Raw genomic sequence first — 14,107 nt, forward strand, 5'->3', positions numbered from 1 at the left:
ACAAAATCAAAAGGAATGAAAAAATTGAGGAAAATATGAATCACCTCATTCACAAAACAGAAGATTTAGAAAATCATTCCAGGAAAGACAACTTAAAAATCATTGGTCTACCAGAAGTCCAGGACCAAAGAAAAAGCCTGGACATCATACTACAGGAAATTATCCAAGAAAACTGCCCCGATATTCTAGAACAAGAGGGAAAAGTGGAGATTGAAAGAATCCACAGATCACCTCCGGTTACTTAATCCCCAACTGACTACACCCAGGAATGTTTGTAACCATGAAAATGTGGTTTTGCCAAGACTGTGAATTGCCAGAACTGTAAAGGTTTCAGCCAAAGTGTAAAGATAATTTTTACTGTCTTGATTTAAAATCTAAAATTAAGTGGTCGCCATGGGAAAATTCCCAAATATGAAAATACCCAAGTCAGCTGGGTTTCATGGAGACTTTAATTAATACAAATGAAGGAATTAAGGGAAGAAGAGAGAAAGAGAGAAAGAGAGAGAGAGTAGCCAAGCAGTAGGAAAGGGCCTAGGCCTGAGCCTAAGGGAGAGAGAGTCAGTCTTTATCACTCACCACAAGATTGTCTTCAAGCTGGGTTCTTCCACTCCGAACTGAAATTAGCCTCCACACTGAATTCAAATTTTAACTGAATTCAATTGCCCTGAACTTGTTCTTTAGCTTCCTTTTAAAAAGATTTCTCTCTTATGTCACCTCCCCTGAGTTTTCATGTCTACCAATCACAGTAGACACTTTTTCCCAGGACTGCCCATTCTTAGTTCTCATCTTCTTTGGTTCTCACCTTCTCTGGTTAGAAAAAAACCTCTGAGTATTTCAAACCTCTTGTTAAGCTTGCCTTTTGTAAGTTGCTTGACTTTTTAGTGACTAATTTAGCCTTTATAGGTACTTAGAACCCTTTTGTATTAGATCTAAAAATAGACCACATAGCTTAAGGTTTTTGCTTCACTATAAGTTAGAAACTTTTCGTTGTTCAATCAGGAGTTTGCAACTTGATCTTCCCCCTAAGGCACTGTCGGAGTAGGGTGGAGTAATTTTAAAGTTCCCAATACACTCCTGGATCAAGTACCTCCATTGTTTAAAATGGGGAATAGCTTAACCAAATCTTCTAAGGTACAGTCTGAGCAGTTTTAAGATTCACATGTTATAGCCAAATTCAAGAACTATCAGACCAAGGAAAAAATATTACAAGCTGCAGAAGTCATTCAGATACCATGGAACCACAGTGAGGATAACACAGGATCTGGCTGCATCTACACTGAAGGACCGAAAGGCATGGAATATGATATTCCGGAAAGCAAGGGAACTATGTCTACAACCAAGAATCAACTACCCATCAAAACTGACTATATTCTTACAGGGGAAAGTATGGTCATTTAACAAAATAGAAGAATTCCACGCATTTCTAAAGAAAAGACCAGACCTGAACAGAAAATTTGATGCCCCAAAACAGAACTCAAGAGAATCATCAAAAGGTAATTAAGAAAGATGGGGGAAAAAAGAAAAACAAAAGAAAAAAAAACTTTTTTTTTAGAAACCTAATAACTTAAAACAATATGTATTCCCATGAGAAAAGAAGTCATTGGTAACTCTTAAAAATTGTTATTAGCACCTGTGCTGCTAGAAGAATTATACGTAGAGAGAACAGAGACAAACTGTATAGGATGAAATGCCAAGACATAAATATGTATATAGATATATGTATTCATAAATACATATATATGTGTGTGGGTATATACACACACAACTAGAGCTAAAAAATAGGTTAATACAAAAAAATGGGAAAAGAAACAAAAGGGTAAATTTATATGTCACAAAGAAGCTCATGGCGGGAGGGGGGAGAACACCAATACACTGGAAGGGTAAAGAGGTTGGAGATAAGAAATACTCAACTCAAATGTGCATTGAAATTGACTTGAAGAGGGAAAAAAAATCAAATACATGGGGCAGAGAATTGATTTGCTCCTTATAGGGAAGAAGAAGGGTAACAAATAGATTGTTGGGGACGGAAGCAGTACAAAGGAGGGAGAGGGTGGAGGAGTAGTTATATAAAACTATAAAGGAAATAAGAAAGGAATAAGAACAGGGGGTAGAAGGGGAAGTAAAATAAGGGTGGGAATTAGGGGGAGTGACTAAAAATAAAATATTAGTATAGAAGGAAATAGTGAAAGAAGAAAAGGCAGGACTAGAAGTGGAAATCAAAATGCTGGGAAATACACAGCTGCTAATCATAACTCTGATTGTGAATGGAATGAACTCACCCATAAAATGCAATCAAATAGCAGAGTGGATTAGAATCCAAAACCCTACCATATGCTGTATACAAGAAACACACATGAGGAAGGTAGATACGCATAGGGTCAAAGTAAAAGTATGGTGCCATATCTCTTGGGCATCAACTGATAAAAAAAAAAGGCAGGAGTTGCAATCATGATATCTGACAAAGCCAAAGAAAAATTGATCTAGTTAAAAGACATAGGGAAAGTAATTACATCCTGATAAAAGGCAGTATAGACAATAAGGAAATATCAGTACACAACATGTATGCACCAAATGGCATAGCATCCAAATTTCTAAAGGAGAAACTAGTGGAGCTCAAGGATGAAATAGATAGAAAAACTATACTAGTGGGAGACCTGAACCTTCCTCTATCCAAACTAGATAAATGAAACCAAAAAAGAAATAAGAGGTAAGAGAAGTGAATGAAATCTTGGGAAAATTAGAGTTAGTAGATATGTGGAGAAAAATAAATAGGAACAAAAAGGAATACACCTTCTTTTCAGCAACACATGGTACATTCACAAAGATTGACCATCTACTAGGGCATAAAAACATTACAAACAAGTGCAAAAGAGCAGAAATAATAAATGCAACCTTCTCAGATCACAATGCAATGAAAATAATAATTAGTAAGGGTACATGGAGACGCAAATCAAAAATTAATTAGAAACTAAACAATACGACTCTCCAAAATCGGTTAAAAAACAAATCATAGAAACAATTAATAATTTCATTGAAGAAAATGACAATGGTAAGACATCCTATCAAAATCTATAGGATGCAGCCAAAGCAGTACTCAGGGGGAAATTTATATCCTTGAGTTCTTATATTAACAAACTGGAGAGGGCAGAGGTCAATGAAATGGGGGGGGGGGGCAAATTAAAAAACTAGAAAGTAAACAAATTAAAAATATTCAGATGAAGACTAAATTAGAGATCCTAAAAATCAAATGAGAAATTAATAAAAGTGAAAGTCAAAGAACTATTGATTTAATAAATAATACTAGAAGCTGGTACTTTGAAAAAACAAATAAAATAGACAAATTAATGATCAATCTAATTAAAAAAAGGAAAGAAGAAAACCAAATTGACAGTATCCAAGATGAAAAGGGAGACCTCACCTCTAATGAAGAGGAAATTAAGGCAATCATTAAAAACTATTATGCTCAATTATTTGGCAATCAAGGTGATATGGATGAATAATTATAAAAATATAAATTGCCTAGACTAACAGAGGAAGAAATAGAATACCTAAACAACCCCATATCAGAAAAAGAAATTGAACAAGCCATCAAAGAACTCCCTAAGAAAAAATCCCCAGGTCCAGATGGATACACAAATTTGTTCTATCAAACATTCAAAGAATAACTAATCCCAATATTATACAAACTATTTGACAGAATAAGCAAAAAAGGAGTTCTACCAAATTCCTTTTATGACACAAATATGGTACTGATTTCAAACCCAGGCAGGTCAAAAACTGAGAAAAAAAGCTACAGACCAATCTCCTTAATGAATACAGATGCAAAAATTTTAAACAGAATACTAGCAGAAAGACTCCAACAAGTGATCATGAGGCTTATTCACTATGACCAGGTAGGATTCATACCAGGAATGCAAGGATGGTTCAATATTAGGAAAACCATCCACATAATTGACTATTAACAAGCAAACCAACAAAAATCATGTGATTATTTCAATAGATGCAGGGAAAGCCTTTGACAAAATACAACACCCATTCCTAATGAAAACTCTAGAAAGCATAGGAATAAGAAAGGCCTTTCCTAAAAATAATAAACAGTATATATCTAAAACCATCAACAAACATCATCTGCAATGGGGATAAACTAGAAGTCTTCCCAATAAGGTCAGGAATGAAACAAGGATGCCCATTATCACTTCTATTATTTCATATTGTACTAAAAACACTAGCTGTAGCAATTAGAGAAGAAAAAGAAATTGAAGGTATTAAAATTGGCAATGAGGAGACCAATAGGGATCTATTTGAAGATGACATGATTGTCTACATAAAGAATCCTAAAGAATCAACCAAAAAGCTAGTGGAAATAATCAACAACTTTAGCAAAGTTGCAGGATATAAAGTAAACCCACATAAGTCATCAGCATTTCTATATATCTCCAACACATCTCAGCAGCACGAATTAGAAAGAGAAATTCCATTTAAAATCACCCTAGACTATATAAAATACTTGGGAATCTATCTGCTGAGACAAACACAGGAACTATATGAACAAAACTACAAAACATTCTCCACACAATTAAAACTAGATCTAAACAATTGGAAAAACATTGATTGCTCATGGGTAGGACGAGCTAACATAATAAAAATGACAATCCTACCCAAATTAATTTACTATTTAGTGCCATACCCATAGAACTACCAAAAATCTTTTTTACTGAATTAGAAAAAACCATAACAAAGTTCATTTGGAAGAACAAATGATCAAGGATATCCTGAGAAAATATGAAAAAAAAATGCAAAGAAAGGAGTTCTTGCAGTCCCAGATCTCAAACTATACTATAAAGCAGGGGTCATCAAAACAATTTGGTACTGGCTAAGAGACAGAAAGGAAAATCAATGGAATACACTTGGGGTAAGTGACCTCAGCAAGACATTCTATGATAAGCCCAAAGATCCCAGCTTTTGGGACCAAAATCCACTATTTGATAAAAACTGTTGGGAAAATTGGAAGACAGTATAGGAGAGATTAGGTTTAGATCAACATCTCACACCCTACAAGATAAACTCAGAATGGGTGAATGACTTGAATATAAAGAAGGAAACTATAAGCAAATTAGGTGAACACAGAATAGTATACATGTCAGATCTTTGGGAAAGGAAAGACTTTAAAACCAAGGAAGAGTTAGGAAAAAAATCACAAAATGTAAAATCAATAATTTTTATTACAACAAATTAAAAAAGTTTTGTACAAAAACCAATGCAACCAAAATTAGAAGGGAAGTAACAAATTGGGAAACAATCTTCATAACAAAAACCTCTGACAAAGGTCTAATTACTCAAATTTATAAAGAGCTAAATCAATTGTACAAAAAATCAAGCCATTCTCCAATTGATAAATGGGCAAGGGACATGGACAGGCAGTTCTCAGATAAAGAAATCAAAACTATTAATAAGCACATGAAAAAGTGCTCTAAATCTCTTATAATCAGAGAGATGCAAATCAAAACAACTCTGAGGTATCACCTCACACCTAGCAGATTGGCTAACATGACAGCAAAGGAAAGTAAGGAATGCTGGATGGGACTGTGGCAAAGTCGGGACATTAATTCATTGCTGGTGGAGTTGTGAACTGATCCAACCATTCTGGAGGGCAATTTGGAACTATGTCCAAAGAGCACTAAAAGACTGCCTGCTCTTTGATCTAGCCATAGCACTTCTGGGCTTGTACCCCAAAGAGATAATAAGGAAAAAGACATGTACAAGAATATTCATAGCTGCGCTCTTTGTGGTGGCCAAAAATTGGAAAATGAGGGGATGCCCTTCAATTGGGGAATGGCTGAACAAATTGTGGTATATGTTGGTGATGGAATACTATTGTGCTAAAAGGAATAATAAAGTGGAGGAATTCCATGGGGACTGGAACAATCTCCAGGAAGTGATGCAGAGTGAAAGGAGCAGAAACAGGAGAACATTGTACACAGAGACTGATACACTGTGGTACAATCGAATGTAATGGACTTCTCCATTAGTGGCAATGCAGTGATTCTGAACAACTTGGATATATCTACAAGAAAGAACCCTATCCATATTCAGAGGAAAAATGTGGGAGTAAAAACACAGAAGAAAAACAACTGCTTGATTACATGGCTCAAGGGGCTATGGTTGGGGATGTAGACTCTTAATGAACATCCTAATGCAAACACCAACAATATGGAAATAGGTTTTGATCAAGAACACATGTAATACCCAGTGAAAATGCAGGTCAGCTACGGGAAGGGTGAGGGGAGGGGAGGGAGGGAAAGAATATGATTCTTGTAACCAAGGAATAATGTTCTAAATTGACTAAATTAATTTAGATAGATAGATAGATAGATAGATAGATAGATAGATAGATAGATAGAGATATATAAAAGCAAACAGTCTTTAAATGGCTAAATTTTCATATTATCATTACTTTAGGTTCTCAATTTCCTCATCTATACATTAAAGGGCTTAAATTAAATAATATCCAAGGAACTTAAACCCTTATTTTTTTCTTTTTGTTTGTTTTTTAAGTTCAACAGGGAAATAATGGAAATCTATTCAATAGTTAAAGGCATTAAACCAGTAAGAAAATATTTTACTGTTTACTATATCAAATTATATAGTCTAACCTGCACACAACTTAAATGCAGCTAAAGAAAATGTAAAATTTACCATAAAGAAATTCCTGCCACCACAGATAGATGCAAATATTTAAGAGATTCTTTTGACTCAGAACTAAGTCATAAAGCCTTGTTAACAGAAGCTGCTCAAAAGATAAACAGGGGTAGCTGTTTTACATGTGCTGTTATCGCAATTGAGCCTGACCACAAACCCGTTCTGGATTCACCAGACTCTGGGCTCTGATTGGTAAGGTGAGGAGCCCTTCTCAGCCCCTCGGTTCTCTGGGAAACACTTCATATAAGGAGAGACCTGGAGATCCATTCAGAAGCACAAAGGACAACTTTGCATCTACTGATCTATTCCAATGAATACATATGCCATTTCTTTTACTTTTTTCATTCAAAAATGTCTCCCAAAAGTAACTTTTAATATTATAATTTTTCTGCATGATTCTGTGACTGTAATATTAGTTGGGAAGCAAAGCTGTTGTGCTGAAAGACCGCACAACTTGGAGTTAGAGGCTTTGGCATGGAGAGACCAAAAACTCCTCGGAGCTTGAACAGTTTCCTCCTCATCTTTCCATCTCCAAAACCTTGCTTGGTTCCTGGCACACAGAAGGTGTTTAAGAAATGCTTGGCTGTCTACATTCTGGCTCTGCCATTTCCTCCCAATGCTTCTGTCAGCTGAAGCAAGTCTAGGAACCTCTGGAGGCCTCAGCTCCATTATCTGTAAAATCAGTGGAAGAAGGGGAGTGACAGGAGATCACTGGTAAGCCTCTATCACAGGCATTATACTAATGGGTAAGATTAAGACTCATTGTTAACTTGTACCCTCCTGTGGGGGAACCACCTAAAGGCTAATCAATTCCTATTCGGGCTCAGTGTTTCTCAAGGACATTTCAGGGCCCACAGAGAGGAAGTCTTCCAACCTGGGATGATAGTGAGGCTTTCTTGGTTTAAGATCCTGCCTATTCACCATCTCTCATGTTTCCTTTCTACACTAGGCCCTGTTTGCCTTACTCATACCTTTTATTTCTATTTCCCACTTATCAAGCTATATTCTTTTCCTTGTCTATTTTCTTCTTCTGGGTAAAATATCTACATATAAAACCTACATGTAGACGTATCTATATCTTTCTGTATACTCACATGTATCTATGCACACACATGTACCTATGTGCATGTGTATCTATATCTATTACATGCATTCCTATACATCTGTTTATATGTGTCCATATATACATACACACAGACATGCATGTGTATGTTTTAAATCCTTTCCCCATCAACAAAGTACTTTTTTGCCCATATATCTGGAGAGAAGCAAAATATTCAAGTGAGAATGAATGCAGGACTCTAGAATAAAACTTTTGGGAAATGCTCCCTTATTGCTCTCTGGGGATGGGATGTAAGATGACAATCAGTCTCTGCTTCCAAGAGCTAATGTTCTCATGCACATACATCCTTATAGACTGAGTCTCTATAAAATAAATTTGAGGTATTTTAGAGAAAGTGCACTAGCAGCCGATGGGATGAGGGCTGAGTTTGGAAGAGAAACAAGGTTTGAAAGCAGGAGATGAGGAAAGAAAGCCTACCAGAGGACAGCCAGGGGAAAAGGCACAGAAATTGGAGGTGCACCAGCTCCTTTGCAAGACAGAGGCTAGAAAGCTTGGCCTGCACAGTGTATGGAAATTAGTCATAGGTAAGAGGGAAGGAAAAGTAGGAAGGGGCCATGCTGTGAAGTCTAAAATGCTAAAAAGAAGACTTTATATTTAATCTCAGAGGCAACACAATGCAACTGACACTGGAAATGGAGGTCTTATAGGTGTGAGTCATGGCATAAAGCAAGGTATAGAGGAAGAGAAGGTTGTAGGACTTGAACAGACTGAAGAAGTGGGGGTAAGGGTATTTGAAAGGAATCTCGATCCCTTTTCCTTTCCCCTCTCCTGTCTAAGTGTGGCATACTAGAAAAAGGGCTGGATTCAGAATAAGACCTGTGTTTAAATCTATACTCTCACTTGTCCCAGCTATATGACAGAACAACTTGTTTAGTCTCTCAGTTTTATCAACCAGATAATGATTGCAATTTTACTTCTACCTCCCAGGGATTTTATAAAGAAAGACCTTAATAAATCACTATATACAAATAAATATTATAACTTGATGATTATATTATTATAAACTTGATCTATATTAACAGCCAAAGTTTTTACCTCATTAAATTTCCCCCAACTATCCTTCTGGGTAATTGCCTTTGTTCTTCATTGCATTTGATATATTGATAAATTTTATGAGAGTATTTTTCTTTTTTACAGTTAAAGTACAATACAGTTTTCTTTCAATTCCCTGCAAAATTATCAAGGTAATTCAAGGCTATGTTCCCTAAATGTCAACCAAGGAAGGTTAACATTAGAAGGTCAAACTGGGAAAGAACTGGGTTCAAAATACAAGGCAATGCTAATGTCTAAGTATATGCTTTTCTATGTATCTTTCACCCTCTAAGAATCAGACAAAAAAAAAATGAGATATTGCACTAACCATCACTTTTTCATTCCTCTAACTTTTCCATGATTTCTTAAAGTGTTTCCCAATTAAAATCCCATCTTATACAAAAAGACTTTCCAAACTCTCCTTAATTCCAGTGCCTTCCCTGTCATTTCCTAATAATCCTGTATATAACTTGCTTTATATGAATATTTGTTTGTGAATTGTCTTCCCAAATGGACTGTAAGCTCCATGAGGACAGGGGCTGTCTTTGGCATCTTTTTGTATCCTCAGTGCTTGACATATAATTGGTGCTTTACAAATGACTGATTTATTCGATAATTAGCTATATTTCGAAATAAATTAAAGTCAAACTTTTAAGTTTTCTCTGGGTAAAGAAAACAAATTCTGTATTAGGAAACCCACACGATATTTTAAGTCTATTTGTTAAACCTCAGAGCTCTGAAAATGGCTACTGCATCTAATAGTCATTTGATTTTCATACACATGTCACTTGACTAAGAGTACCTTTGGCATTATGACCACATGATGTATCAGACCCAAATTAATAATTAATAAGTATTTCTAGGTTTCAATACAAGGAATATAAAGGACCTTTTTCCCCTCTCCCCTGCCTGTTCTCCCTAGCTCCCCCAAACTAAACCTTTCTTTGTTTGATGTATATTGATATACTATGTCTTGTACCTCTATGACACTCAGTTAATTTAAAAAGTCACTGAGTCTAAAATCCATGAGGCTAAAAATGATGAAGATAGAAACAGTCTATCTTGGAAAGTCTGCAAGAAGATAGAAACACTAAAACATTGTTGATGAAGCTTCAAATTGTTCTAACAATTTGGAAAACAATTTAGAACTATGTGATAAATCACCAAACTTCTCATAACCTTTAGCCTCATGGTATTATTCCTGTGCTTAAACCCCACAGAAGTCAAAGACAGAAATAAAAGACACACACGAAAATATTTGTAGTAGCATTTTTTTTTTCAGTAGAAAAAAAACTTTAACAAAGTAGTGCCCATCAGTTGAAGAATGGCTTAAACAAACTGTGGAATACAGATATAACAAAATACTATTACATCATTAGAAAGAACAAATGTGAAGAATTCAGAGAAACATGGGAAAACATGGACTTACAAGAAGTGAGATCAACAGAACCACAAGAACAAAAATATGCACAAAAATTAAGAAACTCTAAATGAAACACAACACTACAAGGAATTCAAACTCAGATCATAAGAATCAATCTTAGTCATAAAAAAGGGACGCTGAAACACAGTTCTTCTTAGTATGGCAAGAGATTACAAGAACAGAATGATGTGTACAACTGACTCAGTTCTATTACTTAGATTTGCTTAACTAAGCTTCTTCTGTTATGTATGAGGGTCAAAGGGTAAAGGTAACCTATTGGGAAATGATTGTTGTGAAAAACAAAAGCATCAACAATAAGTTGTAAAACGTAAATAAATACATCCAGTCCCAACTCACTACCTACATGACTATCCCCAAGGAAGAACTATCTGGCATCTCTGGTCATGACAAAAGCTGACACTATTTAATCAAAATTAAAACTTTTTACATATTATCAAATACAACATGTTTCAGTAAGATAAGCCAATAGAGTGCAAAAGGACAATACCTAATTTTGACTTCATTGCCTTCACATTGTCAAGTTCTTGTTCCAGTTCCATTGTATTGTACTCCACTGATGAAGATAACCCTGTCCAAAGAAATGATATTTTAGGAAAAAATAAAATAAAATAAACAACACTACAAGATAGGTAGTATTTATAGTCCATAAGAATCAATTTTTTAAAAATTTAAGAGCCAGCTAGCTCAGTAGATAGAGAGGCAAGCCTAGAGAGAGGAGATTGTGTGTTCAAATATGGCTCCAGACACATGCTAGCTGTATGACCCTGGGCAAGTTCTTAACCACAACTGCCCAGTCCTTACTACTTTTCTGCCTTGGAACCAATACTTGATATCAATTATAAGGCAGAAGGTAAATGTTTTTAAAAAATTAAATGTAGATAGTTTTATCCATGTTTGAGTTTCAAAATAAATATAAATATTCATATTATTAAATTATTCATAGAAAAATGTATTTCCTTTAGTCCCCCAAAGTAACTTCTATCTATTTTTCTTATTGAATCTGTATGTGCCCAGGAAAATGTCATCTCTCTAGTAGTGCCTATTTCTATGTACTATTTTTTAAGTCCCCTACTTTTATACCAAGAACATTAGAACTATATACAATGTTTCAAAAACACATGTAAGTAACTCATTAATGAATAATGATTATTTAACCTCAGTGTTATTCATCATCTATTAAGCAAGATTTTATATGTAAGAGAGAATTTAAAAAGCATCCTAGTATATATAAATGTACTCTTTCCTAATTAAGATATGAATTACATTACTACAAAACTAGATATTTTATCTTAATGAAAATATATTAATATTTTTTATTCTAATACCTGGAACTTCCATATATGTAGAGTATAACAGATTATTAAACATGAAGACTAAAACATCTGAAAAGATAAGTTATGATCTGTACTATTTTAGTAATAAAGATGTTTTCTTGTATTCTAGTTATTTTAAAACCTCACAGTTACTTCTTCCTAAGGGAAGAAGCATGCCTGGTACAAGGGAAAGAGTACTAGAGCTGTAGTTAAAGGAAGTGGACTTACATTCTGGCTCTTCCCCTTATTATGTTGGGAGGTCTTGTTGTGCTTTGGTGTAAGGGCTTACCAAGCCCTTTTCAGGCACTCATACACTTTGGGCGTCTACCTGTCCCTCACCCCTCACCTATGGCTCCAAGAAGCTGTGACAGGCGCAAACAGCGACCCCAGGAAAACCATCTCCACAGACAGCCTAAACTAGGTGGAGAGGAACCATGGGCCACAAAGCCATCGATGAGTTGGAGGGGCGCCTGCCCCAAGAAAGTGAAAGGTGGCAATAGAAGCAGGCACTGTAGAGCTATTCAAGCTTGGGCACATACTGAAAATGTTAAGGCCATCCCTGCTTTCTGGGGCATCCTAGTCATCCTGACTTTTGTCTTCCCACTGGACAATGGGATCTGGAAGACAGTAAGGCTGACAACTTTGTGCAACTCTGCTTCAACTACATCCAACTCATACATAAGTCAAGACGTTACTGAGTGATGTCACTGTTCCTCTTCAAAAATGAAGGATGAACAATTATGTTACTTTAGGCAGGTCATTTCATTTTCTTAGGTCTCAGTTTCTTTATCTATAAAATGAGTATGTTCAATTGCATGACCTCTAAGGTGCTTCCCAGTTCCAAGTCTACTTCTACAAATGAGATTAATAGAAAAACCAAATATCCTACCATGTGGAAGTTACTATACTGAAATTCAAATGCAGATTTCATTCCCTATATTTTTTTATGGAGAATCTCCATATGATAAAGATTAAGAAAATCCTACAAAGCATATATGGCTTTTGAAAGGAATTTCCTTTGATCTTATGAATAAATAAAAATACATTTATTTGGAATATATACTGCTATCAAAAAATAAATGTGAAAACATGCAAATAACTTTCACATTTGATGCTAGAGCATATATGACTGGAAGGCTAAAATAACTTTTTTCAAGTATAGAATTTTAAAAAGATTATTTTTGAAACATTAATTTTGTTGGGTATACATTGCTATCCCAATATAGGTACTTTATAAATAAAATTAACATCAAAATATCATCTAATGTACTTTTATCTTTCAAGCAAATTGTGCTTTTATAAAATAGTCAGTTTCTCACACCATAATATAGAACACTAAAAGCAACAGTTACCCTTTGAGTATAGGGTATTAGTTAGCTTCTTTTATAAGAAAAACGAATGTGTTTGGCAGAAATTTGATACAAAATAGATACAAACAAATAAGGAAAATGGCAGAATGCATATAAAGCGATGAGCATATAAAGACTTAAGCATCATATCATAAGTGCATTATTTCAAAATACACCGAAAAAGTTCAATGTCAGCATTGTCTAGCCAATAAGTAAAATTGGTAGACAAAACCTGTTTGGACTAGTCATGAAAAATTAGAAGGGATTCTCCAAGAAAACCACAAAGCAGCTCATTTAAGGTCAATTTAACGGTATTATTCTGTTTTTCTTCCAGTCCCGACATAAGATTTCACTACCTCAAAGGAAACTGTAAGAGTATCTATTTGCATTCCCCCTAGGTGATTGGCAGTTCAACACCAATTAGTTCAAAATTACACTGTTACTAGTGTGCAATAAAAACAACACCTTTCATCTTTCTTACACAGGTAAGAATACCTTCAGAGCTAATAACTTTGATCAAGTAAGTATTTTTGATCCTGCCACACCCGTCTCTTTGGATTCAGGAAAACTAATAGCTAACAGCAACTTTTCCCAGCTTTATTCTTCAGCTGAAAGTCTGATGTGGGTATTGAAAATATTTCTGTTTCCAAGATATTATAATTTCCCAAAGTCCAATACTTCTTCAATAATGCAAGTGTCCTCAGCTGATGGTATTCAGTCACTATATTGTCTAAAAATAAAATAACTTTTTATTTTACACTATAACTTCCTATTGTGCATTAGTTAATATTAAAGAAGAGGAATCAGTTGAACAATTTAACATAAACAATGTTATCCTAAACAGAGGAAAACCAGGGAGAAATATGTAAGCAATTTGTTAAAAAACAACTTTCAACAACCAAATAAGGATTTCTTAACCTTTAATGCTTCGTGGACCTTTTTCTTAGTTTTGGTGAAAAGGGTAAATTCCTCAGAATAAGGGTTTTAAATAATTAAAGGAAATACTCATTTTCAATTAAAGGTTAGGGAAAATTAAGATATGATTTTTTTCCTATCCAATATCATGGATCCCCTGAAATCTATACACAGACCACCATCCCCACCCCCACTTTGGAAATCCAAAGAGGACAAGTTAAGACCCCCCTGA

General features: G+C 35.0%; 1 protein-coding gene across 3 annotated transcripts in view; it reads right to left on the reverse strand.

Annotated features, from left to right (window-relative positions):
- Positions 1 to 14,107, reverse strand: part of LMBR1 (limb development membrane protein 1) — a 208,867-nt gene that overhangs the window by 37,373 nt on the left and 157,387 nt on the right. For all 3 annotated transcript variants that reach the window (XM_001364700.4, XM_056799967.1, XM_056799968.1), the window contains one exon: positions 10,786 to 10,866. In XM_001364700.4, coding sequence (XP_001364737.1) covers positions 10,786 to 10,866 — 81 coding nt within the window. The remainder of the gene's footprint in view (positions 1 to 10,785; positions 10,867 to 14,107) is intronic.

This window comes from Monodelphis domestica, chromosome 5 (genome assembly GCF_027887165.1).
Source record: "Monodelphis domestica isolate mMonDom1 chromosome 5, mMonDom1.pri, whole genome shotgun sequence".
NCBI lineage: Eukaryota > Metazoa > Chordata > Mammalia > Didelphimorphia > Didelphidae > Monodelphis > Monodelphis domestica.